Below are 24971 nucleotides of genomic sequence, written 5' to 3'. Positions count from 1 at the left end.
TTCATATGAAGACGTTTTACTTAGTGGAAATGACCCAGGGCAGGTTTGGAGATTCAAGATTGACCAATGAATGTTAAAATATGGATAATATAGGTGCTTGCATTCTAACATCCAATTGTTGTGCAAGAATTTTATCTTTGAGTATGACAATGTATTGTATTTTGGTTCGAACCACCAGTGTGATGGGGATTCTTTGAGAATGTCTTTGTACTTTTTTCAGGCCAATTTACTTTGTGAATTAAGTAAATAATGTTGGTTTCTTCGTGCACTTTGGTTTGCGCCTTTATTTTGGATAAGTGAGTGTTTGGGAGCATGAATTCATTCCTCTGACAGCCATCCAGCATTCTGCGCCGCACCTCTTCACAGGACTAAGACAGTTTGACCACATAATTCTTATCCTCGAGAGGCTGCACTGGCTATGCCTTCAAGCACACATTGTGTTTAAGACTGCCTGCATCAACCTGCAAAGCAGTTGCAACCAAAACATCACTCTACTTGGCCGAGAAAGCTACTATCGCTGGAGGCTAGGGCACCATCAGAGTTGCAACATCACCAGGCTCGAACAAAAGAACTGCATGGAAAAAGAAAGCAGTAAACCGGCCATTTCCTGCTCTGCACTCTGTGAATGGAACAAGTTACCAATGCAAATCAGACTGCCCCGTTCCATACTGCCCCTTTAGAAGGAACGGAAAATCCTACTCTTTAAAGAACCTCTCACGAATCAATTATCGCACCACTCATTCATTCCTCCCCCTCTGGAATGCTTTTCATCTCAGTTCCTCTTCTACCCGTGCAGCACTGGGTGTGTCCCCCTTGTACAATACTCTGTATCTCCCAGCTAGGGTTGCCCTTTATAAATCACATGCATACATTGAGATATACCTACGTACGTACATGCATTTTTTGTATGTTTGTAACGGGAAATAAGCAGTTCTTAATAATAAAAAAAAAATAAAAAAAAAACAGTCCTATGGTCACTTGCCCTTATCTGCAGGATTATCCTTCAGATTTTAAGGGATTAATTCACCTTTCAAGGCATCATTCATAACCTCCTGATTAGTCTTTTTTTCTATGTGTATAGAGTTTGAGTGAATCTTTAAAGTAACATTTGTAAAGCCACCAGATGTTGGTGTGGGGCGGGGGGAGATCATTGTCGCCCCCCCACACAAGACAACAATATTCAGACCCTTGACATTCAAAAGCCAGACCTACTGACTTTACCAATGCTTGATTTTATGTCTGCTGGGTAAGAGCCCATCGGTAAGTCATCTGACAGGGTGGAGGCAGAATGGATAAGTCATTAAAACAGTTGTATGCAATATATCATTCCATTGTCAGGGTTTCCTTGAAGGCATATTAAAAAAATAGAATTGTAGCAACATGGGTCACTAAGGACAACCATGCAGATGAGCAGTGCTACATTGTTATGCAATTAAATGCGTTTCTGCCCTTGCATAGCAACATGTCAAAGTCATAGTACCTTGAGAATGATGTGACAAAGGAAAAATTGGTTTTGAAACAGTAACAGAGGGTGGGAAATATCACGCTGGAAGTAACCAGTTGTGCAATGTTTAAAGAAAAAGTTGAGCGACTGGGCAGGTTTCCTTGGAAGGCATAGGTGGAATGACTTACCATAAACTATTTAAAAAAAGGTGTTATTAATTTCTAATCAGAAAGTTGGAAATCCTGAGGAACATCTGTTTTGCTTTCAAGCGGTGTGCGTCACCATGATTGCATGTCTGAACACCATGTACGAAGAGATGAGGGAAACCAAATATTTGCTTTATGATGTGTTTGATAAAAGGTGAATACTATGCCTTCAGATGGGTAACGTTTTGTTTGTATCATGACATTCTGGGTGGCAGTGTGGTGGTTGGATGGTCAATGATTTATTTTGTTGTACACATAATCCTGGGTACATTCATTTTGTAATTCTGTCCTTCATAGTGGTACATAAATACAGCTGGCCTAATACGCTTGTTCCCCGATATGTCGTCGTACCTCCTACAGCTTCTATAAGTGCTACTGTTCAAATCTTTTCCCATATGTTATGTTATGTTATACCATATTTCATTATTTAGAATGGTAATCCAGACGTGGACCACTCGCTTTCTGTGCCCTAGAGAGACACCGCTTCACCTCAAATATGACGCCCAGCAAAGCCGAATCACTTGTCTGGAGTTGCTCTGGTAATCTTTTTCAGAGGAGAATTGCCTATCATTTCAGTGCTGGACAGTGCTTTTCGGGTGGAACCAGATTGATATGCAAATAGCTATGTGTCCTCTGTAAAAAAGAGGCAGAGACCTAATACTTGGTTGAAGACACTCTTGATTGGGAATCATCCCAGAAAACAGATCCTTTGTTCGTTTCGTTCTCAGTAGTGAGAGTCCAACAATTTTGCAAATTTGCATATTTTATTTTGTATATCTGACTGCATACTAATATGTTCCTGAGCTGCCTTTATTTAACTTGTACAGCGAAAGTCCAACATATATTTTCAAAAACATCAGGCCTTCTGAGTAGCACTCTGATGTGCTGAACCTGTATCGAATTGTCTGTTCTTGACTTTTGGGAAATGGGGGGCAGCAGTCAAATTGCTGTCTGATAATTTGATGCATGGTCAGCCCACAGAAAATAATTATTTGCTGACTCCGTGTAGTTTCCTTCCCCCCTCCTGTCTCCTGTATAATTGGGTAATAATCTTGCATTACAAGGACATGTCCAAGTGGGAACGATCCTTGGCCCATGTTAAAAGGCCCTCTTGAAATGAGGGCATTTTAGAAGGGCCATTACCACCTAATAATCGCCAGAGGTTTGGGACGTTATTGCTATTAAAACATTCCACCAAATGATTGTGGAATGTTCTGTTTAAATCTATGAAAGGCTAAGGATAAATTTTGGAATGTTGGGACACATGATTTATACCAACCATTGCTGACACTGCCAGGACATTGGGCCTCATTACAACCTGCCAGTCCGGGACCGTGCAAAATCCGTGACGGCGGTAAAAACGTTTCCGTGTCCGCAAGGTTGCGGAAAAACCGTCCGATTACACGCTGTCGGTCGCGCGCACCACACGGACTCGGAAACGTTGTTACCGCTGTCACGGAAAACCCCACGGAAATGGAAATAACGAAGCCACAAGTGGCGCAAAACCTGTTTCCGCCTCCGCCACCACGGACACGGAACCGGAAATACCATGATCGCCAAAACAGGAAACAGAGAGGCGGCCATCATATAAAAGCACAATCCATTGCCATCCAGAGCCAGCACAAGCACAATCCTAACTCTGAGAAGCCAAAAGGGACCACCAGCATGTCTGCCAGGATTCCTGCTCAGAGGCAGCGCAAACCGCGCTTCAGCGAGGCAGAGCTAACCGTCTTGGTGGAGCACATTGTGGACAATGCTGAGATGCTGTTCAGCGCCGACCAACGGCGTGCCACACAGCAGCGGAGGAAGGAGGTGTGGGCCGAAGCTGCACGCAAGTGCACCGCCGTGGGCGTGGCAGTGAGGAGCGTGATGGACTGCCACAAGCGTTGGGACGACCTGAGGCTGAGGGTACGCAACCTCATTTCCACGCACCGCCAACGCAGCAGTGGGACAGGCGGAGGACCCCCTTCCCCACTGAGGCTGCAAGCATGGGAGGAGCGTTGCAGCAGCGTCCTCCACCTAGAGGGAATCCATGGGATCGGGCAGGCTGAGGCAGGAGTGAGCCCACCTGCAGATGCCGGTAAGTGCCCAAACATGAATGCCACATGTAAATATGCAGTTGTGAGTACTGGGCCAAAGGACCCATTAACAACCCCCCCCCCCCAGGCAGTGCATGTGTGGGCCAAAGGACCCATTAACAACCCCCCCCCCAGGCAGTGCATGTGTGGGACAAAGGACCCATTAACAACCCCCGCCCCAGGCAGTGCATGTGTGGGACAAAGGACCCATTAACAACCCCCCCCAGGCAGTGCATGTGTGGGCCAAAGGACCCATCATGATCCGTATGGCAACCAATATCACTGAATGCAGACACCAGCAATCAGATGCATGTGACTAACACTATTCAATGTACAATCTTAATGACGCATGTGATGCACCCATCTGCCCCCACAACAACACTAATTGCATGCCCTTTGTGTCCCCACAGCCGTTTCAAGTGACAGTGATACTGCACAACAGGCCAGCTTATCTGCATCGGCAAGTACACTAGCCACCGCCACCACACAGGAGGATGCTGCCGGCAGTTCTGCACCTCTGGCCACATTACCAGCCACTACAGATGTGCGGCACACCACCACCACCGACATCCCCACCGTCGCCACACTGGCTGAGTCTAGACAGGTGCCACGGGAACCTATCATGGCCACCCAACACAACACCGAAGGCAGCAGCACTGCAGAGGGGGCGGCCTGCAGTGATAACAGTGCCCCGCAAGAGCACTCGGAAACGGGGCCACAGGGGGAGATGCCCACATTGGAAGACCTGGGCTCCTTCCATGAGCTGGGGTTCAGCCCCACTTCACTGGGGAGTCCCATGAGGTCGCCCACCCCATCCATGGCCGAACTGAATGCCCGCATGCAGCGGATGGAGGACCAGCAGGCTACCCTCACCCAGCTGGTGGAGAGGCAGCTAGAGGAATCCAGGCTGCAGAGGGAGAGCTACAGCGCCTCAGTGCGTCGCCTGTCGAGGTCCATTGGACGCTTTGCGAGCACCATAGTGACCCTTGCACGCCATGTGCGGGAGGGCAACGACCACACCTCCAGGCTTGTAGAGGCCATGTTGGTTGGCCAACAGGCAAATCTGGCACGGATGCCCTCAATCCCAGATTCTGGCCCATCAAACACTACCACCCCATCCAGCTCCACTACTTCCAGTCCAAGGAGGCGCTCGAGTAGGCTAACGGGTCCCTCGGGCAAGGTTGCACAGGCACAGAAGCACACACGGAAGTGATGGCATGTGTGTGGGGCAGTGCAGGACACATGTGGACTACAAGGGTGTGAGAGGGGTGGGCACGTTTGGGTGGTGGGGTAGGTAGTTTTGGGGGTTTGGACAATGGGCTCTGGGTGGGGGTGGGCACGTTTGGGTGGTGGGTGGCCCCGGGTGTACAGCTTCCCTAACCAATGCACCTTCTTCCCTGTTGTTATTACATCAATACATCACCATTTCAAATCAAGACATACATGTGTGGACATTGATCATTTATTTAGCAGTGCAACTATTAATTCATTGTCGTCACCATGTTTGTGCATTTCTGTGAATGTGCTGTGACTCAAAAGTAAATGCGAATCAGGGCATCCCGTGCTCTCTGGCCATCATGTGGACCCCCAGGGGGAGGCGGTGCCATCCCATCCCCATCCCCATCTCCATCCCCATCCCCATCCCCATCTTACTCATCTGCGTCTGGTGGCATTGGGATGTTCCTGCGCAGGCATATATTGTGCAGCATGGCACATACGAGCCTGATTTTGCCCGTCTTCACTGGGCTGTACAGCAGTGATCCGCCAGATCTGCTCAGACAGCGGAAACGGGCCTTCAGCAGTCCAAATGTCCTCTCAATCATTCCACGTGTGCGGATATGTGCCCTATTGTATGCCTCTTCATGCCTGTTCCTTGGTCTCCGTACAGGTGTCATCATCCATGGCGTGAGTGCATATCCCGCATCACCTACATGGGATGTAGATGGGGGAACATGGCAGTGTTTGTGGCATCATGTCCTCATCTGCTGCTGTGCATTCGTGTATCATCATTCATTCATGCATATGTACCATGCAGTGTATGGAGGTATGTCTTGGGCATCACGAGGTATGTCGCTGACTGCATATGGGCCTACACATCAACTTGCATGTTTACTGTGCCCTGCGGGTGACATTTGATTGTGTGCATGTCATGGTGCAGTGCTGTCCACACATGGCAGAGTGACTCCACTGTACGGAAGTAGTAAATACACGTCGTCTCATTTACACGCCTCTCATGCTTTTTGGGGCAGTGTTTCAATTGAGGGTGGGTGTCTGCAGTGGCACAGGGTTCATGGGACAGTGACGGGATTGGCTGTGGCAGCGTGTGCACGGGCACATTGTGGTGCCCTGTCATGTCTTCCTTCATGATGTTTGGCATCGGCTGTGTATTTGGTAGATGGAAGGGGGGTGATGCATGTGCGGTCACAGCGGCACACTCACAATGCTCATTGGCCTGGACACACACACACCACTCCGACAGGGTTGTAGCATCGTCAGCTGTACTCACCCAATAGCCATGTGCTTTGTCCGGCATAGCGTTCCATGTACCGTGACAACGTGGAATTCCGCAGTACCATTGAGTCATGTGATGAGCCTGGGAAACGTGCGCAGCAGTGTGTAATCAGTTGCATGGCATCACAAACCATCTGGACATTCAAAGAGTGATACTGTTTCCTATTGCGGAACACCGCCTCAATTGCATGTGGTACTGTCAGCTCGACGTGGGTGCAGTCAACTGCGCCTATCCAATTTGGCATGCCTGCTATGGCATGGAAGGCCAACTTGATGGCAATGACCTCGGGGAGGGTGCGGGGTAGGGCTATGTGTTCCGACACATGGCGCAACAGGGCATCCAGTACCTGTACCAGGATTTTTGAGAAACACGGTTGTGATATGCCGTGCAGCTCACCAACCGTGTGTTGATAGGTGCCAGTGCCAAGGAAATGCAGAACTGAGACAACCTTCAAGAGGGGGGGGATGGCGGTGGGGGTGTCAATTAGGCTCCTGATGTTGTCCTCAATCATGGCGGTGATGTGCAGGATTGTTGCACGGTCCAGCCGGTATAGGGTGTGGATCTGTCCTGGGGTGAGGTTCCAGGGTGAGGCCCTGATGCGTGGTATTGGTGGCTGGCGGCGGGGTCGGGCTGGCTGGGCAATGGGGTTTGCCATAGCTGCAGGGTTGGCTGGTTGCCGCCTGCGCCTCCTCCGCCTGCGCCTCCTCCTCTGCGCCATTACTGCCACCATGTGCAGTGCTGCCTGTTGGTTGAGTAGGCCCAGTCCCAGTGCTACTAGACCTGCTGCCTGCATGGTTCTGTGTTGTGTTGGGCTGGGTGTGGCCCTTTTGTAGGCTCCCAGTGGCCTGTTAGGTCCAGCTGGGCTGATTTGGTGCACCTGTGCCCTGATTCAGTTCAGCAGGCAGTGTATAACGCCATGTTCGCGGTGGCGGCGGTTCCGCCACCGTGATCACGGTATTTCCGCCATTTTTTTGCCGGTATTTACGTGTCCGCGCTAGTTGTGATGCTTACGGTGTTTCGTGTTGACGGTAACGGAGGGGTTTCCGTGCAGACGGACTTAACGGGAACCCTATTTCCGCGGTGGCGGTTTAGGGTGGTGCTATTACCGGGGCCGCGGGTCATGATTGCGCGGACATGGAAACGGTGCCGGTATGGTTTTACCGGCAGTGTTAATTCCGGACCGGAGTACTTGTAATGAGGCCCATTGTCTACCAAGGAACTGCAAACATTCCAATTTTCGAATGTTAACACATTCACTTTTCTCATTGACTTTTGAGATCATGCCAGTCAAACCTATTCCTCTTTTTTCCTCACTCATTTGTTTAACTAGAATTTAGCTATATGTTCTTATTATTATAATCACCATGTATCTGTGCTTAGAAGTTGTCATTGTTTCAGGTTTGTATTGTGCATTATACAGTTCTTGTCAACTGAACCTTTAGAATCCGAGATGCTAAGATGCTTACTCCATGCCTTTTTCATGAAGTACATCCCGATCTTGGCACCTGGAATTTGGCTAGAATTGTTCAGGGCCACAGTTGTATAGCAGACAAATGTTAAACTGATTTTTTTTGTATTTTTGAGTTGGTTACGGCTTTCCCCCATTTCCATTCCTTTGGCCCGATCACTTTGACATTTTCATTTTCTGATAATATTACCCAATAGCAAATTGGAAAAATGGGTGCTACATCCAATACAGTTAGAGCACAGAAGTATTCTTTAGAAAAGAGTACATTTCAAGATAGTTGAAGTCCATCCTTTTGCACTCAGATCATTGAAACTTGACTCATACTATGGGCTTTTTCAGTTAATGTTTCATCTTCACTTTAGACAAAGAAATACCTTTGAGAAGTGCCAAGTTTTGCGCTCACCCCAAAAATCAAACTATCTGTGTTTCCATTAATCCTGCTACATCTATCCCTTATTATTATTAATGGTGCCGGTGCTTCCATGGTCCCCACTCCCATAGAGTCCTTTTGGATTCTATGGGAATGGGGACTTCAAATCTAACGGCGTCTGAGTTTCTGGGTAGCCAGAGTTGTAATCCCCCGTTGGCACTAGGAAGTCAGGCGCCGGTAAATCATTACGGGTCTGGCAGCAACCCGCCGGTATCACCGCTACGGTTATCGCTGGAAATGTAATGAGGCCCATGGTAAGTTACAGCTGTGTTGAAAAAACGATTCCAAAACCAGTCCTAACAGCAAAAGTGGGCATTTGTGCAAGGGAGGGGTAAAGAGTGGGCAATACAGATTTCGGAAAACCCTTACATAATTGATAATTCACAGATATATGTAAATGTATTTCCCACATGCATGTGCAAAACAAACTCAAACCTCAGGGATATCACTGTAAGTGTTGCAACCAGTGTGTATAATACTGTCAAAACTACAATGTTTGTAGGAAGTGACAATAGTTCTGGGATCAATTATGTAGCACCAGGAAAATAACAGAGCTCAAAAGTCTGAACTTTTGCCAATTTCATAACCTAATCATTGTGTACACTTTGCACGTGTAAAATCCACCTTTTTCAGGCCGAAGTATTTTCCTAGTATGATCGGAGACTGAGTTGCCCCCCATTTAGCAGGAGTACCTCCCATTAAATAAGCTCTCTTCACCTCACACCTCAACATGGCACTTCTGCATTGGAAACGTATATTAAAACCTTGCACCTCTGTAGAACCTATTGTATACTGTCCTTTCCCTGTCGAGTCCTCCATTAAAAAGTTTTCTGTTACTTGTTTGTCCCATCTTCTTCCCAACGAGGAATCACTAACAACTTCAATGTGTGGCTCAGTGACCCAAGTAACTCCCAGGCAACTTCCTTTTTTAAACTCAATGGATGAGCTCGGAGCCTTAGCTGTTTAAAGAACCAACTAATGGTCATACCAATGTGTACAATCTTAAGCTTGATGCCGTATGAATACTATATATGCAGACCCACCAGAAATACTTAGATGGTGTGATCAATGGGATCATTTGTTTTCTTTTCTAACCTTTAACCCAATCAAACAGTAACAATACCTGTTGGTATATCTTTCTACCATAAGTAGGGTTTGGTTATTCAGAAATCCTTTGTTCCACATGCTTTTTGTTCTACCCACCTTATCCATCCTACTATCCGTAACATGGATCTTGATGACCTTCAAGCCTCAAGTACATCTGCCATCTCTGAAATGGATTGTGCCTTTTCACAAAACTAAACCAATTGGGCAGTCCAAACTGCTTCAGCCTGGTATATCACTAGCTATTGAAATTCAAACTTAAATTAGTACATAAATTCTACAAACAAAAAAATCATTAATAGCAAAACATGTTATTTCTATGACTGCATCTTAAAAACTCAAAGTATCCCAAGGAAATGTTTAAAATCATTGATGATGGCAAATCACCAGTGACTGAAGAAAGCCCACTCAAGTCGACTCAAAATTACTTTTATTTTTTCAGTAAATAATGCATATTATCCATCTGGAACTTGTAGCATGTTTCCCTCCCTTGACACCAATGTTCTCTACCCTTCTAGGTATTCTGTCTCTTATCACCACTAATTGGAAGTTTTTGCTCCATTGTCAAATCCCCAAAGGAATGGTCTGCTAAACAATGCAAGCTTCCCTCAGGGCATTTACAGTATTTACAAGTATTTACAGTTTTTGTCATTGTTCTCACAAAACATGCATCTCCTATTGCACTCTTCTCTTGTAAGTGGGCTAGTACAATCTAAACTGAAATTCACTTCTGAAGAAACATACCATCAAGCTAGCAGACAGAACATTGCTGCCAGAATCCTTTAGGATCATAGCGAAAGTGACCCGAATATCTGGATGAGAAATAATAAAAAAAGCCAAATAAGCACTGCACCCCTTTTAAAAGGGAAAACAAGGTGTATTATATGCAAAAAGGTCTCAAACGGTCCCGTAGAACCAAACAGAGCTCCCTTTCAAAGGTTTACATCTTTTATAGGCCATAATGAACAATACTAACATAATATTGAGTTACAGCATAATCCCTCCACCTACTGCCTATATACAATGCTGATGTTCAGGCACGGGTAATATAGCTCAGTGGTAACGTGCTCGTTTTGGAAGCAAGACAACGCAGAGCAACACAGGTGCAAATCCCGGGTCCACGCTTAGAAACCTCTTCAGTATTAAGCGCATTATAAAAAGCCAATTATAATTGTAATGTTTCCCTATAGTCCCTGGACTGATTGGCCACATTTAATCTAAGCCCACTCCCCTATACACGTGGTTTACTACATCATCAATATTACTTCCAGGACCAGAATGGGCATTTTACACGTGCCAGCACATCCTCCAGACACCCCAGTAAGCCCCCCCAACTACACAGCTCACTACTCCTGCCACCCATCTATTGCTGAAGAACAATGGTCCCTCCATCTTCAGCAATGGTCTTACTTTACATCAAGCTTGTTGTCTCTTCTTGGCACATTCTTTGTCGCTGTCCATTATTAAAGCGTGGACAGTGTGCCCTTGGAAAAGATTTCAAACTTTGCACAGGGCCAAGTGTACCAAACACTGGGCTATAACAGGTGGCATTTCTTGAGGTATAAACAGCTTGTATGTGCCAGTCGCATGAGGTATCAAAGAGCATACATAGCAGTTCTTGTTTGACTTCTCCCTCCCCACTTTCCATATGTGATTATACCACATGTTGTCTGATTCAGGGTAGTGCACATCAGCCTCAGTGTGAAATACTACCCCTTTGTAATGGTACCCAGTCTCATCCCAACAGGGGAATGGACACAATTCAACAATAAGGTAACGATAATTACTGCACCTGTTTATAATATCCACGTAGTCGATGTGAAGCTCCCAGAAAGGCCCAATGGGATGGGGCAATGTGCCATGCAACGTCCCAAGCGCCTGGCCAGTGTTTTAAAGATGACACATTGTGCAATTTGCTACAAACGTGTTGAGGAATTCCTGCAATTACTGCAAGTTGAGAACAATCCAGATTTGTCAGCAGCAATGTCCTGTTTGGAAACATGCTCTGGTTATTACAGCTGCTCAAAAGCAACCTTGAGAAACTCATGTAGCATTACTACCTTACCTGAATTGTTTTGCCTCCAAATCAGTCAGTGACTGTGAGCAACCTTGCTTGACCCAAAGGCCTTTCTCGTCGTGGAGCACCTGACCTTGTATTTCAATTATTTGTGTAATTGGTACTACAGTGTATAGGATTAGTTATGGTAACCTTTGGTTGCCTAAGTTAATGCAGTGACATCTGGCTCTCTGTGATACGTTGCTTCTTTGATGGCCTTATCTGCTGCATCATTGCCAAGAGAGGAGGAGTCAGTATTCTGGGTGTGGGCAGCACATTAAACTACTGCTACTAGTGTTGGGCTCGACAGGGCATACATCAATCTCTCTAACAACGTCACATGCTGTACAGGTGAGCCATTGTTGGGGAGAATTCTATTATAAGGCAAATTTCCCAAACCTAGTGAGTCCCCCAGCAGCTTTGCTGGATTTTTGGTGTTTGTTTTTTTCTCCTGCTAAGAGTGAGACTCTTTTCCTCCCACTCTTAGGCATGATTTGAGGTATGTCTTTGACTCTTTGTGTGCTTATGGGCTATGGGGTTTTCCTTCTACTCTATAGGGTATCATCTATTTTTTATGTGTGTGTTACACAGCACCCTCAGTGCAGTAACACGGGGGTGTCGTAGTGACTCCCAAACATCACCATTGACTTTACTAGTCCTAAATTGTGAACAGAACCAGTACAAACCACCATATTGTGGAAGTACTGGAAGGGGTTCATTATATTGCCCCTGGGTCTGTATTCAAGGGGGCACTTTCCTGTCCCCCCTTGTCAAGTTTCTGGCTGGTGGCAGTGGTTACCACGCAAAATATTCCACCGGAATATTCTCTATGGGATTTTCCCATTGATTTTAACGCACCCCTTTTTGGTGCAATGTTAAAGATACCGCCCGTTTATTTATTTAATATTAAATCAACGGTTGGGTCTTTTTGCCAGAACTCTTTTCTAAAATGGTGCTCGTGTCTGTCTCTGTAACTCTGACCAAGGTCGAGCCCTTTGATCCACTTTTGGCGGGCTTCTCCACAGAAGCCCTCCAAATGGTGCCACTCTGGGTTCCACAGGATGGGTGGGGAGGGGAATTGGCACCCTGGACTGCGTTGCCTTAGCAACTCAAGTCACACTCTGTTCTGATTGGGCCAGTGGTGAGCCACCCGGCTCACCACTTAGCATGTTTGAGTGACAGCTAGGCTGTTGAATGGGGGGTTTTCTGCATAAAAGCAGAGCCTTTGGGACTGGAACTTCAGAGGTCGCCACAGGACCTAAGAATCCGAAGAGGGAAGAAGCTTAGCCATCTGCAATGACGACACCACCGGTGAAGTCCTGCTGCAACTACCTCACCACTTTCCCGATGACAAGAGAAGATCTTCTGCTGGACGAGTCTTCTTCCTCTGAGCTGGTGGGACCAACCAGTTCACCCCTTTCACCTTCCAAAGACGTCTCTTGGTCGAATCGCCCGTGCCAAGCACCCAGGCGGCCAGATAGCCAAGCTTCACCACTTTGACCGCGAATAAAAGGAACGCATCTTTTACCGACGAAATTCCGTGGCTGGTTTCATCCCTGTGCAGTGCAACGACTCCACGTTTCCTCCTCGACGAGATCCTCTCTTCCCCTGGTCGAAACAACAAACCGCAAGCACTGCCAGGAACAACTGCCACCGCTGGAGCTTCCTCTCTCTTTAAGGTACTGTGTCCTGCCTGGCCTATCTTTCTTCGGTTTACCCAAGGTGACCCTTAAATCCTTGGCTTTCCAACTGGGTTGGCCCCAGACAGTCTAACGTTACCTTCTTGAATCGCCCCAACCTCTTTTGAACATTCTGCAAAGACTTTTAGTGCATTTTAAACCATGTGATCCTGTGCACATTTCGCTTTGCTCCATTTAAAGTTGGCCTGGCCTATGAACTTTGGCTCTACAGTATATACTGCCTTTATTCCCTTGCTGAGAACTCCTAAAAGTGTTGGGACCTGTTTTATTTCTATGCTCTGCCTTTTTCTCTCCCTTTAACTGAACTATTGGAGTGCCATCAGGTTACCTGCTCACATCTGTTTTAACAAATCGTGGTGTTTTAACTCTGACTTGTCTGATAGTTATCAAGGGAGGTGTGTATACTTTACCTGACTGTGTTTTAACTTGCTTTTGATTTAGAGTGCTAGTATATGCCTAAAGTGTGTTTTAAATAAATAATTATATACTTTTATACAAAGCTCTGGTCAGTGTTTGTTTGCTCTACTGTGTTTTTAGCCCTATTGTGTATACTCTATATAATGCCCTACTCTTCTTGAGAGAAGTCTGACTGCTCAGCCACAGCTACCAGGTAAATCTGGGTGGTGCAGACTGCTACCAATTGGGTTTACTGCTTACTCCTGTAGTCTTAATCTTTTTGCAGTGTTCCCTAAGGGAGCTGCACAGGATTCTGCCTAACAGCCATCTGATCTTAAAACCCCCTTTCTTTTTGACCTGTACAACTGTGAATGTACAGTGGTAGTGGCGTATGTGGAATCAGTGTTCATTTTCAACAGGCATCCTTGGGATGCTTCTAATGCTTCAATAAATGCAATCGGCTCTGCAGCCTGAGCTGAGTAATGTGTTGGTAATCGCTTCTGAACTACAGCCTCATATTCCCCATCTACAAAGCACACTACTGCTGCACCTCTGTGTCCCTGGCCAGTCTCCTGATCAATCGTTGATGACCATCAACTAAAAGTAACACCATCAGGCAACTCCTCACCTTCCTTAAGTGGTATTGTGATAAATGTGGCAGGGTTTACAGTGCAGCATCGCACAAGGTGAATGGATGAGCCTGACAAAATCACTACAAATGCTGAGGCCCTTTGTGCGGTCAGAGTGGATTTGGATGTTTCAAGAATTGTGAACACTGCATGCTCTGCATATAGAGTTACTGAACACCCCATAGTGATTGTTGCTGATTTTTCAATGGCTAATGCTGCAGCAGCAAGTGCTTATTCACAAGGGAATTTGCCCTCTATTACTGAATCTAATATGCCACTGTAGTATGCTAGGGGTGTTGTGTCCTAGTGATGTATGCATGTGCCAATTCAGCAGTCATTACTTGTCCATTAGAATGTGAACAGATAAAACTCCTTTGTGTAATCAGGAGTTGCCAATACTGGAGCGTTGCTTATGGCATCTTTGAGTTCCTAGAAACATTTGATCAGTTCTCCTTTCTCTCTTCCTTTTTGTACCTTTTTTTATTCCCTGCAGTAGAGGTTTTCTGTAAGTATAATAGTTTATTTTTTTTATTTTTTATTTATTTCATTTAGTTTATGCAAACTTTTTGAAAAGGATTTCTTATCCTACCATACATCATATTTTAAAGGCAGAGAAGTGAGGAAGCACAGCCCGAAACTCTGCTTCACAGAGGCATTTTGCCCGTGATGGGACACCACCACCTGCCAAGACTCAAGTCTCCTTCAGGCAGTTCAGTTTTGGCTCTCGACGTGCAGATTCCTCTAGGTTGATTTCCATTGGCTACGTTTCGCAGTTGGCTTATTCCAGCTTCTCTGTCCGTTCAACACATCCCACTTCCTGACTTATTTCCACACTCCTCAGTTCAAGATGTTAGCATAGTTTCTAATTTTTGTAGAAAGTTTGTTAGACCAAAAACATCTTTTTCTCGACGGTTGGCAAATTGTAACCACATCTCTTCTCTGCATAAGGTGGTGTATTGTTTAACTACTTGTCCCAAGTGCAACCTTCTCATATCTTTCAGTCCAGCACAATATAACGTGAGATGCTTTAAGGTCTCCTGATTGTTGTTACAAAAGCGGCAGCTCGATATCGCTGCCGGTTTTCGGAATCTCAGAGCATGACTCACTCTCGTTTCAAATAGATTGAGTCTGAATTTCATGAGCATTTTCCTATGTCTGGCATTCAGGGTTTTCACCAGATATTGCAGCAGCTTTTTACGATTTTTCCCTTGAATCGCTGCATCTTCCATCAGCTTTTGACGATTTCTGTCGTCTATTGTTGCGCACCAGTCTCGTTCCCATAGTTTTTTTTTTCACATAGTTCGGGTTGGTTTTCAGTGTCTCCTGGTCAGTGCCCAGTTCAGCAAGATGGTTTCCGCAAGCTTTGGCCCATTTTATCAGTAGGGATTTGGGGTTTCCTTTCATTGCATCCCATAGTATGTCAAACTGGGGTGTACGTCTGTCAATGATTATTTTTCTGTATACAGACCGCATGTTCCACAACACTTGAGTGTTCATGGATATCAGATTGAGTTCGTATCGCAAGCACGCACTGGATATTCCCTTTTGTAGCTGCAGAACACGCCTCCAATACTGATTTTCTAGTTGGGACCATAGGATCGCAGATACTCCTAGTGCACTTTCTGCACCATAAATTAATGTTTGTATCACTTTCTGGTTATAATGGGCCAAGACAGGCAGCAAGGAGAATTTCCCATATTTTTTGTTTATAATTACTCCCTGGCATGCTAGTTGTTTGCTTTTTTGCTTAGCATTCTCAACCCAAGGGGCGTCATTTATGTTGCTGTTAATCCACATTCCAAGATATTTAGCCTTTTTAACACATCTCAGTTTTCCATTATTCAGTCTCCATTTCGGCTTATTTTTTTTAGCCTTTTTATTTCACGATCGATGGTGTCGAATGCACTAGACAGATCGACAAATGCTAAGTAGATTTTTTGTTTTGTCGAATGGCTTCCATCTTTAGGAAATTTATAATGGTCAAATTCAGGCCACATCCGACACCTTTGACAAATCCTGCTTGCCGAGGATCGTATCGCTCTGATTCTCCGGATCCATTTTAAGAGTTGACCTTGGAGCTGTGTTGCGAGAATTTTCCCCACAACGTCCAGGAGTGCTATAGGACGGTAGTTCTTGGGGTCTGTGCATTTGCCTTTTTTGAAGATTGGTACGACAATGGCGCTCCGCCAAGAGGAAGGGATCTTTCGCTTCTGCAAAATCGATGCAAATAGGGTGTAACAGAAGTCGGCCCATAGTCCAGGTTGTTGTTTTAGGATTTGATTTGTGAGCCCATCGGGTCCCGGTGCTCTCAACGTGCTGAGTCTTACGATGTTTCTGTGTACATCCTCTATCGATTTTGATTGACCATTTGCTTCCCAGATCTGAGGGTGTGCCGGGATTTATGTCTTTGTTACAGAATGTTTCAGAGTAGTATTCCACCCATGCTTTTCCAGACACCATATTATTTATGACGGCACCTTGAGGTGTTGCGATATTGTTCAAATAGTCCCAGAACGCCCTTGTGTTTCTTTTTGCTAGAGTTTCCATCATTAATTCTGCGTCTCTTTGCAGCATAACATGTCTGTGACTGATCAACCAATTTAGTTGTTTTTCCTTACTCCCATGATTTGGCTTGGCACTTTTTTTGAGCTTTCTTACTGCTTTGTTCAACTCTTTTTTCCTGATGGCAATTTCACCATCCCATGCATGTATTTTTCCGAAGTCAGGCTTCAATCTCGCAGTTTACATCTCTCGATACGCCTCTCGAAGAGTAGTATATTCAATTCTCTCGGCGTCTGGCATTTTCTTCATCGATTTTAGTAGTGATTATACTTTGGTTATGTTTAACCGCAGCCTATTACAACCAGGTACTATAACCAGGTCCTTACAAGGGAAAACTGCTGTTTCTTTTCTTTGATTTATCTTCAGGTACAGTTTTAGCATACAATGGTCACTTGACTCCATTTCAGTTATTTTTAAGGACACAACTTCACGTCTCATTCCTTCGGTGACAAACATATAGTCAATGGTTGATCTTAACTGATTTCTTTGCCAAGTAAAGTGCGCTGGGATATCTCCAGGGGTTTCTCCGTTCAGCATCTTTAGATTCCATGCTTTCATTTCATGTAATCAAGGTGCCGCCGCTGAGTCACCAGGGATCTTCCCATCATCCTGGTCATTTCTAGTCATCTTTTGTAGGCAGTTTATATTAAGATCGCCACAAATCAAAAAATTAGCCTCATTTTCATTGTGCCTGATGTTACAGATTGTTTCCGAAATTAGCTCAATGAAGTTTTCAAGTTGCGTTGTAGCGTGTAGCTAATAGCTGTTTATCAGCATCATCAGATTCTCAGCCTTTGCCGGATGCGTCGAGAGTTTGATCTTGACTACTTGTATGTATGGCGACACATTTTTGGCTGCTAGAATGCATGCGCCACTTTTGTTTTTAACCAGGGTGAGCAACCCCGACATGGGACGACCTTTAATCCCCTTTGTTGCTTGATTAAAAGCAATCTCAAAGCCATCTGAAGTTGGCATCTTCATTAACCACGTCTCTTGTAGACATAGAATATCAATGTCCTCTAGTTCTTTCTGTATATTGCCAAAGAGATGCATATGGCCTCTTGTATTACAGGAGGCAATGCATATTTTTCCAGGTTCACCGGGCTTGAAGCATTAGCTCTCCTTTCGACTGTTGATAGTTTTGGCGACCCAGGTCCAGTCATGTTCCTTATCAGAGGGAGAAAAACACTTCGTGGCTTCCGTATCCGCTTTGGCGATCGTGATTTTAATCAGATTCTTTTCGGTGGCTCATCTTTCACTGTTGTTCTGTTTGTTAGGTGCGTCAGTCTTGCAGATAGACCTACCTTCTCCAGCTTGATTTATAGTGCTGTTAAATGTGGCATGTCGCTGTTCTGATGATAAGGCACATTTCTTGGGCTGCTCCTACCACTTTGATTCGCATATTTAGTTGATATCAAACCCTAAGGAATTCAGGGTAGTGCACATGTTCAATAGCGAATCGTGAATGATTTTCGACGCTATATGCAAAATGACACGATCATTTTTGTTTTCATCTTCAAATTCCACGATTTGAATGTCTTCAGAGACCAAAGTTCTTAGTTGTGGTAAGTGATGGAATAGCATCATCACATTTTTTCCAGTTGAATATCAATCCGTCTTTTTCTTTCTCTTCGCTCCAGCCGTAAGAGATATTTCCACAGTTTTTTTCACTTTGAGGTTGCCGACTTGCGCCTTTGGCGGATGGTACATCAGCCTTTGCGTTTGTCTGAGTTACCTCCCTCTTGGGTTTGTAGGAGTCAAAATGTATCTTTCGCATGGGTGAAGGGCGTTTGTTTGTTCGTCGCGAATTTGATTCGTGTTTTCTAGACTCAATGCTCCTCATCTCTGGTCTTTCATTAGGAGTTTCTTTGTGCCTCGCAGTGACCGTTAGGACTCTTTTTGTCTCGAGTAAGAAATTCTTGCTCATCTTTCTTCGGATCCAAGTTACGAGACACAAGCTCCGAATCGTTGCCTTTGTGATTCTGAGCAGCCACAATTAGAGCTCTTTTGGCCTCTAATGTGATAAACTTGGTTGGAAGTTCCCCCGTAGGTTTCGGGGCGATGTCATCCTGTTTTCCCAGTTCGATGGTGATGCATCTTCGACCTCTGGATATAGGTTCTCCACTTACCAGATAGTTTTTTGTGGTAGAGGAGCTACAGAGTTGGGGGAGCATCTCATTTGATTCTGCATAGGCCATCAGCCTTCCTTCGCTCAAAGGCGGGCTAAGGACTATATTTATAGATGCACTTGATAGCCGAGGAACCCCCTTTGTTTCGTTATCTGTGGTCTCGATCATTTCACTTGTGTCCCCTTCACTGATTTCATCTGTCGAGAGGTATACCAAATCCCCAGGGATACTGTCATCAGCTATGGTAATTTTTCTTACCTCGCTACAGTTTTTTTGCTCAGCAGCTGCAGGGCTCGTACTGTTATGAGTACCAGTGTTTGCTTTCCCTCTGCATATTTTATTACAAGTTGTGGTGATGCTAAAGCCTTTGATGTTCCTTAAAAAGGATTGCACATTCGATCTTTGGAGGTTTTCTTTTTTTCATGTTTATCGATTTCTTCTCTACTGTATGATTACTTGCGCTGTTCTTTTTTGCAGCCTCTGCTTTCTGTCGATTGAAAATTGAGAACAGTTCTCCGGAGGCAGGTGAATCTTGGTTTCTCCACTTGTCTTGGGCCGATGGTAGATCACTAGCATTACCCGGGTTACATAGGCCCTGGGTCTCGGGATAGCCTTCTGGGCTTGGAGTGTTGGCTGAAGTTGGAGCTGGGTTCTCCACATCAACTTCAGAAGAGATCAGTTTCGTGCCACTTTCATTGGTATCCATATGAGATTGCTGAGGGCCAGGTTTCCCAGTTCCTCCAGCATTCGATAGTACTCCTGTTAATGATGTAGAAGCCATCATGTCTCCTATTTTTCCGCAGGGGCAATCATCATTTTTCCTGTTTCGTTCAGATCCATTTGTATGTTTTGTTTTCTGTTTGCATAATAGTTAAATATCCACACTCTACAATACTTGCACAATCCCTAGAACTGCTGCATTTCCTTCACTCTAAGGGGCTGTGGTGTGTTCTGTACCTCTGCTGCTCTTTCTGGTGTTACTAATTTTCCTTCTGATATTCTGTGTCCCAAATACACTTTGTCCTTTTGACAATACCTCATTTTGCCCTTGTGTACTTTGTAACCTTATTCTGCAAGCAATTGTAATGATGTTATTGAATCTGCCCTACATGATTCTTCGGTTGTGCTACACACTAAGAGGTAATCTCTGTGCTCTCGCCTTACTCCTCCCCTCCCATTAATGGTGGCACCCGGTGTAAGGCCCTCCTTGCCTCCATCCACTCCTCTAAGGTCATCATTAATGTTTACAGGAATGACACCATCTTGGTTCAAGGCCCTCAGGCCAACCTCCTCCTCTTTGACAGACGTTTTGCATGCCTTATCAATTTGCTTTCTGCTTCTGATATCCCTTCTCTCCCTTCTTCGGCTTCTTTGCCCCTACCCTCTGCCACTACTCTAGCACCCTCCTTCTACTACTTCCTCTGCCCTCCCTCGGGCTCTTCCTACCCCTCTTCAGGGAGAACCTTTTGAAGTGCTTCAAGGACGGCAACCTTCTCCACCTCGCCACTCTTAACTCTCGCTCTGCTGTCAAACACTCCTCTGAAATCTCGTTGAAGAACATGACCTTGATGTCCTTGGTCTCACCAATAGATGGTTCACAGCCAGCTCTGTCACAAGTTTTGACTCTCTCTTCCCTGGTGGCTACAAGATCCTCTCCACGCCCAGAGCCAACCGCACCGGTGGGGGTGTCGCCTTGATCTTCCCTGAGTGGATTCCTGCCTCTATCATTCCCATGCAGGCCTACACCTCCCTTGAATATCTGGTCTGCAGGCTTTCTCTCTCTCCTGGCCACTCTCTCACTGTGGGTAGTATCTACTGGCCACCTGGTCAGATTACCTCTTTCCTCTCAAAGTGGGCAGACCTCTCCTCCTTCCTAGCCTCGACCACACAACTCCTCCTCCTTGGAGATGTCAACATCCACCTGGAAGCTTCCTGTCCCTCCTGTGGACTCTTTTGTGACCTCTGTGACTGTCACTTTGTATTCTTCCCTCTGGCCCGACTCACTTTGCAGGGCATGCTCATTCTCATCTCTTTGGACCTCCCCCTCTCTAACCCTCTCACCACTCCTCTCTCCTGGAGTGATTACTTTCTTCTTTCCTCCCATCTCTCCCTCTCTACCCCACAGGCCAAGCAAGCTCCAGCACTACCACTTACCTTCTCGGTCATCCAGCCCATGAAGCGTGTGTCAGTTGAGGCTTTCGATGCCACTTTCACCCCCCTCCTCCACCTCCGACTGACTCTCACCCTTGACACTGCCCTTTCCAATCTCCACTCTGCTATCTCTGATACTCTTAATGTTCTTGCCCCTGTCATGAGGATCCGCCTGAAACCAAACGGCAAGTCCACCTCTTGGTACGCCTCTGACCTTGTCACCGTGAAATGCAAGTGTAGGGTTGCTGAGAGGAAATAGCGGGCTTCTTGTGTATCCTCTGACAAACTGGCCTGTCGCATGCTCCAAAGACAATACCGGGTCTCTGTCCGCACTAAGAAGTGAGCCCATATCCAAGCCTGCGTCTCTGTTGCATCTAACAACTCGGCCAAACTCTTTAAAATCTGCAAGGAGTTGGCCAATCCTGCTGCAGTCTCTACTTCTCCTGACCTCTCCCAGGCACTCTGCACGGCCCTGGCTTCTCATTTCATCTCTAAAACCCAGAACATCCTGTCCACCCTCTCGTCCTCTCCTCCCGTTCCAGCTTCTCTCGCCACTACCTCCGGCCCCAATTCAGCCGCCTCTCCTCCCTTCTTTTCTTTCCTCTGTTCTCCCCTGACCAGATTTCTATCCAAGTCCGATCTATGAAAGTCTCTTCAAAACATGTCCTTCCCTGTTCTCATGAACAACCATATTGACACCCTCGCTCCTGCTCTGGCCGAAATTCTGCAGTCATTCCTTCACCAATGGGGCCTTCCCCTCCCCTCTTAAGCACTCTCGTGCACTCTCTTCTCAAGAAACCCACTGCCGATTCCTCACTCCCGGCTAACTAACGCCCAATCTCTATCGCTCCTTTCCTCAGCAAACTCTTGGAAAAGCTGGCCATCTCCCAGCTTAACCTCCACACTGATTCTGTTGGTGTCTCCATGACCATCAGTCAGGCTTCAGAGCAGCCAGAAGCATGGAAACTGCTCTCCTGAACATCCGCGAAGACCTGCGCTCCAATCTTGATTCTAAACACCCCTCTGTCCTGATCCTACTCTATATCTCTTCTGCCTTTGACATGGTCAACCATGCCATCCCGCTTAACCACCTCTGTGTAAACCTGGGTATCACTGATCAGGTTCTGGCCTGGCTGACCTCTTTTCTCTTTGACTGACCTTCCCAGGTCCAACTTGGGTCCTTCCTTTCCTCTATCTCACTCTCCAACTGCGGTGTTCCCCAGGGGTCTAACCTCTCTCCCTGGCTTTTCAATCAACACCTGTCACCCCTCACCCACCTCATTGCTGCTCTCTGTTCCAACTTTCAGTGCTATGTGGATGACACCCAGCTCTTTTTCAGGCTCCCCTCTGCCAACTCCTTTCTCCTCTCTCATCTCTTGACTGCCTGTCTGCAATCCAGGAGTGGTGTGCCGCCAGCGATCTCTGCCTCAATGCCAGTAATATAGAGATCCTTCTCATCGGCACTCCTGCACCTTCCTTTTCTGGCACTCTCTGAACAGCCTCCCTTGGCCCTCTCCCTGCTCCCACCTGTGAGGCTAAGAACCTCGGGGTCATCTTTGACTCCATGCTTTCCTTTTCTCCACACATCTCTGACGTCTATAAGAAGTCACGTTACCAACTGCACGTCCTCAGGTGTATTCTTCCTTTCCTCTCCTTCCCCCTGAAGTTCACGGTCTAGTCTAGAGCTTTGGTTCTCTCTATGCTGGACTACTGCAACAGCCTCTTTCTAAATCTTGCTGCCACTACTCTCCGCCCTCTGCAACTTATCCAGACCAGGACTGCAAGTCTTGTCCTTAGCCTCAAGCCCAGGGATTGTATCTCTCCCGCCCTGAAATCTCTACATTGGCTCCCAGTGGCTGCAAGGATTAAATGCAAGGCCCTCTGAATCATCCACAATGCCTTGTGGGGCCTGGGTCCTCAATACCTTCCTACTCAAGCTCTTCGCTCCTTTACCTCCAACCCCCTCAGGGTCAGTCGCTCCTCCAAGCAACGACTTGGTGGTAGATCTCCGTTTTTGGCTGAGGCTTCACTCTGGAACAGCCTCCCTGCACCTCTGAAGCTTGAGGAGAACCATCTTTGTGTCCGGAAGCACCTCATGACCTTCCGCTTTGCTTCTGCTTTTTCTCTTCCTCTCCACTGCTATCTCTGTATGTGTCTGCACCAGGCTCCTGGCTACCCTCCGTATTGAGGCCCTTATACCAGCCCACCCGCCCACACACCCCCACTGCCTCCCGGCAACCCTTGAACTTGGCTCTGTATCTGCAACCGTACAGTCCACTTACCTGCACTTATCTGACACCTGCTGCCTGCACTTAATTATTGCACTTGCCACCTTCTGGCCGCACTATCTGTTATTTCATCACCTGTTCAGCACTTTCCACTCCTCCTCTTCCCCTGTCACTTTCCCCCTTCCATCTCCCCTGCACTTGCGCATTCTCAATGTCACTGGGCCTATTAAGATCATTTTTTTCCTCCCTTGTAGCCCTCCCTTGCCTCGTCGCACCCTGAAACACTTGTGTATGTGCGCAATATAAATAAAGTATGATATCATATACTAAATTACTGTACTCTGTACATGTATGTTGCCCAAATCCATGTGTAGTACTCTATTAAAAATACTGGGGGTACTCACAGTGCCCATGAGGAAGTCTAGCATGTTGGAACCTTTGCCTACGATAAGTAAAAGCAGTGAGATTTTGAGAATCTGGGTGCAATGGGATGGAAAAGAATATATTTTTTAAATCAATGACAGTAAAGTGTTTGGCCTCAGTTGGCATATTGCAGAGGATATTGGCAAGGTTCGGTACAACTGGGAATTCAGCCTCAACAATGTTATTCAATGGGCGTAAATCCAGTATCATCCTCCAACTTCACACTTTTGCTTCTTTCACAGGATATATAGCTGTGTTACATGGGAATTCTGGAGGTAGTATAATGCCCTGCTTCCACAGTATGACAATGGTCTTGTGTATTCCCTCATCTGCCTCTCTTAAAAATGGATACTATCACACTCTGGATAACATTACTCCTGGTTTCAACTTGATGCGTACTGCTGCTATGCTCTTCAAGAGCCCTACATCATGGGGGTTGTCCACCCATAAAGTGCTTGGACCTGTAACAAATCCTCCTGTAATTGTGCATATATGCAATGACTATAGGACAAGGGACATTCCTATGCTGAATTTATTTGACACCGGACACAAACTTCCAATATCATCTCAGCATCATTATATCAGCATCTTCAAACAACTGCCCGCCTGACACCACGCTCAGTGGTTGAGCCGAGGTCGATGCACAAAAATGTACCTCAATACTATCCCTCGTCGTTGTCAGTACCTTGTAATCTTCAGTCAACACCCCCTCCAAGTCTAGCCTAATGATAGTACCTGGAGCATGATCTTGGGGCACTGCAGGCCGAAATTCAGAATGTGACGGAACCCTCCATGGCTTGTTTCTAATTCCTGGCACCCAACTCAACAACACAGTTGCACCATACATAAGCAAATCCCGATGTAAAGGTATTCCTCTATTGGTGCCTTCATTATGCAATGCTCACGTTATCGCTAGGACTCTAGCATAACAAATTCCTGGTGTGTTGTGCACTACCCCTGCTTCCGAGAATATTGTTCTGTTCAACCTGCTTAACAGATCCCTGCCTAACAAGTTCACCGGAGTTGCAGTTGAAAACAATATTTCTTTGTTACCTACCTTGATAGGTAAGTTTTCTGTTAATGGAACCAAATGTTTTGCCCCATAGAACTCTTGTGTGTCCATTATTTTACCTGATATGGAGAAGCGCCTTTGCTTTATGCATGATTTTGTTGCACCTGTGTCAACCATGAAAATTAATGATTTGTTGCTTATATCTATACCAGAGGTCTTCAAACTGTGGGGTGTGGCCGCATTCCCAAGGGAGGCGTGAGACCCCAGCCTAAAATAAATTGAGTAATTGGGCAGGGGCGGCTCACAGGGTCGGATTGGAGCATTAAACTTTCTCTGGTACCAATTAATAAAGTGGGCCACAGTTGCAAATGGCAATTCTTTCCTTTAGTGACAGACTATTTGAATAGTACCCAAGTGGGGGTTAGAATGTAAGCAAATTGTGA

At 46.0% G+C, this 24971-nt stretch overlaps 1 protein-coding gene across 2 annotated transcripts in view; it reads left to right on the top strand.

Moving 5' to 3' along the window:
• CTSO (cathepsin O) overlaps positions 1 to 24971 on the top strand; it is a 320201-nt gene that overhangs the window by 227168 nt on the left and 68062 nt on the right. The window contains exon 6 of one of the 2 annotated variants that reach the window (XM_069631325.1): positions 2082 to 2208. The exons of the other annotated variant lie outside the window; for it this stretch is intronic. Coding sequence (XP_069487426.1) covers positions 2082 to 2193 — 112 coding nt within the window. The 3' untranslated portion in view covers positions 2194 to 2208. Of the gene's footprint in view, positions 1 to 2081; positions 2209 to 24971 lie in introns of those variants that run through there. 2 annotated transcript variants of the gene reach the window in all.

The sequence above is a fragment of the Ambystoma mexicanum genome, chromosome 6q (assembly GCF_040938575.1).
Source record: "Ambystoma mexicanum isolate Mex_15411 chromosome 6q, UKY_AmexF1_1, whole genome shotgun sequence".
In the NCBI taxonomy this organism is placed as follows: domain Eukaryota; kingdom Metazoa; phylum Chordata; class Amphibia; order Caudata; family Ambystomatidae; genus Ambystoma; species Ambystoma mexicanum.
This window is presented reverse-complemented; position numbering and strand designations above follow the sequence as displayed.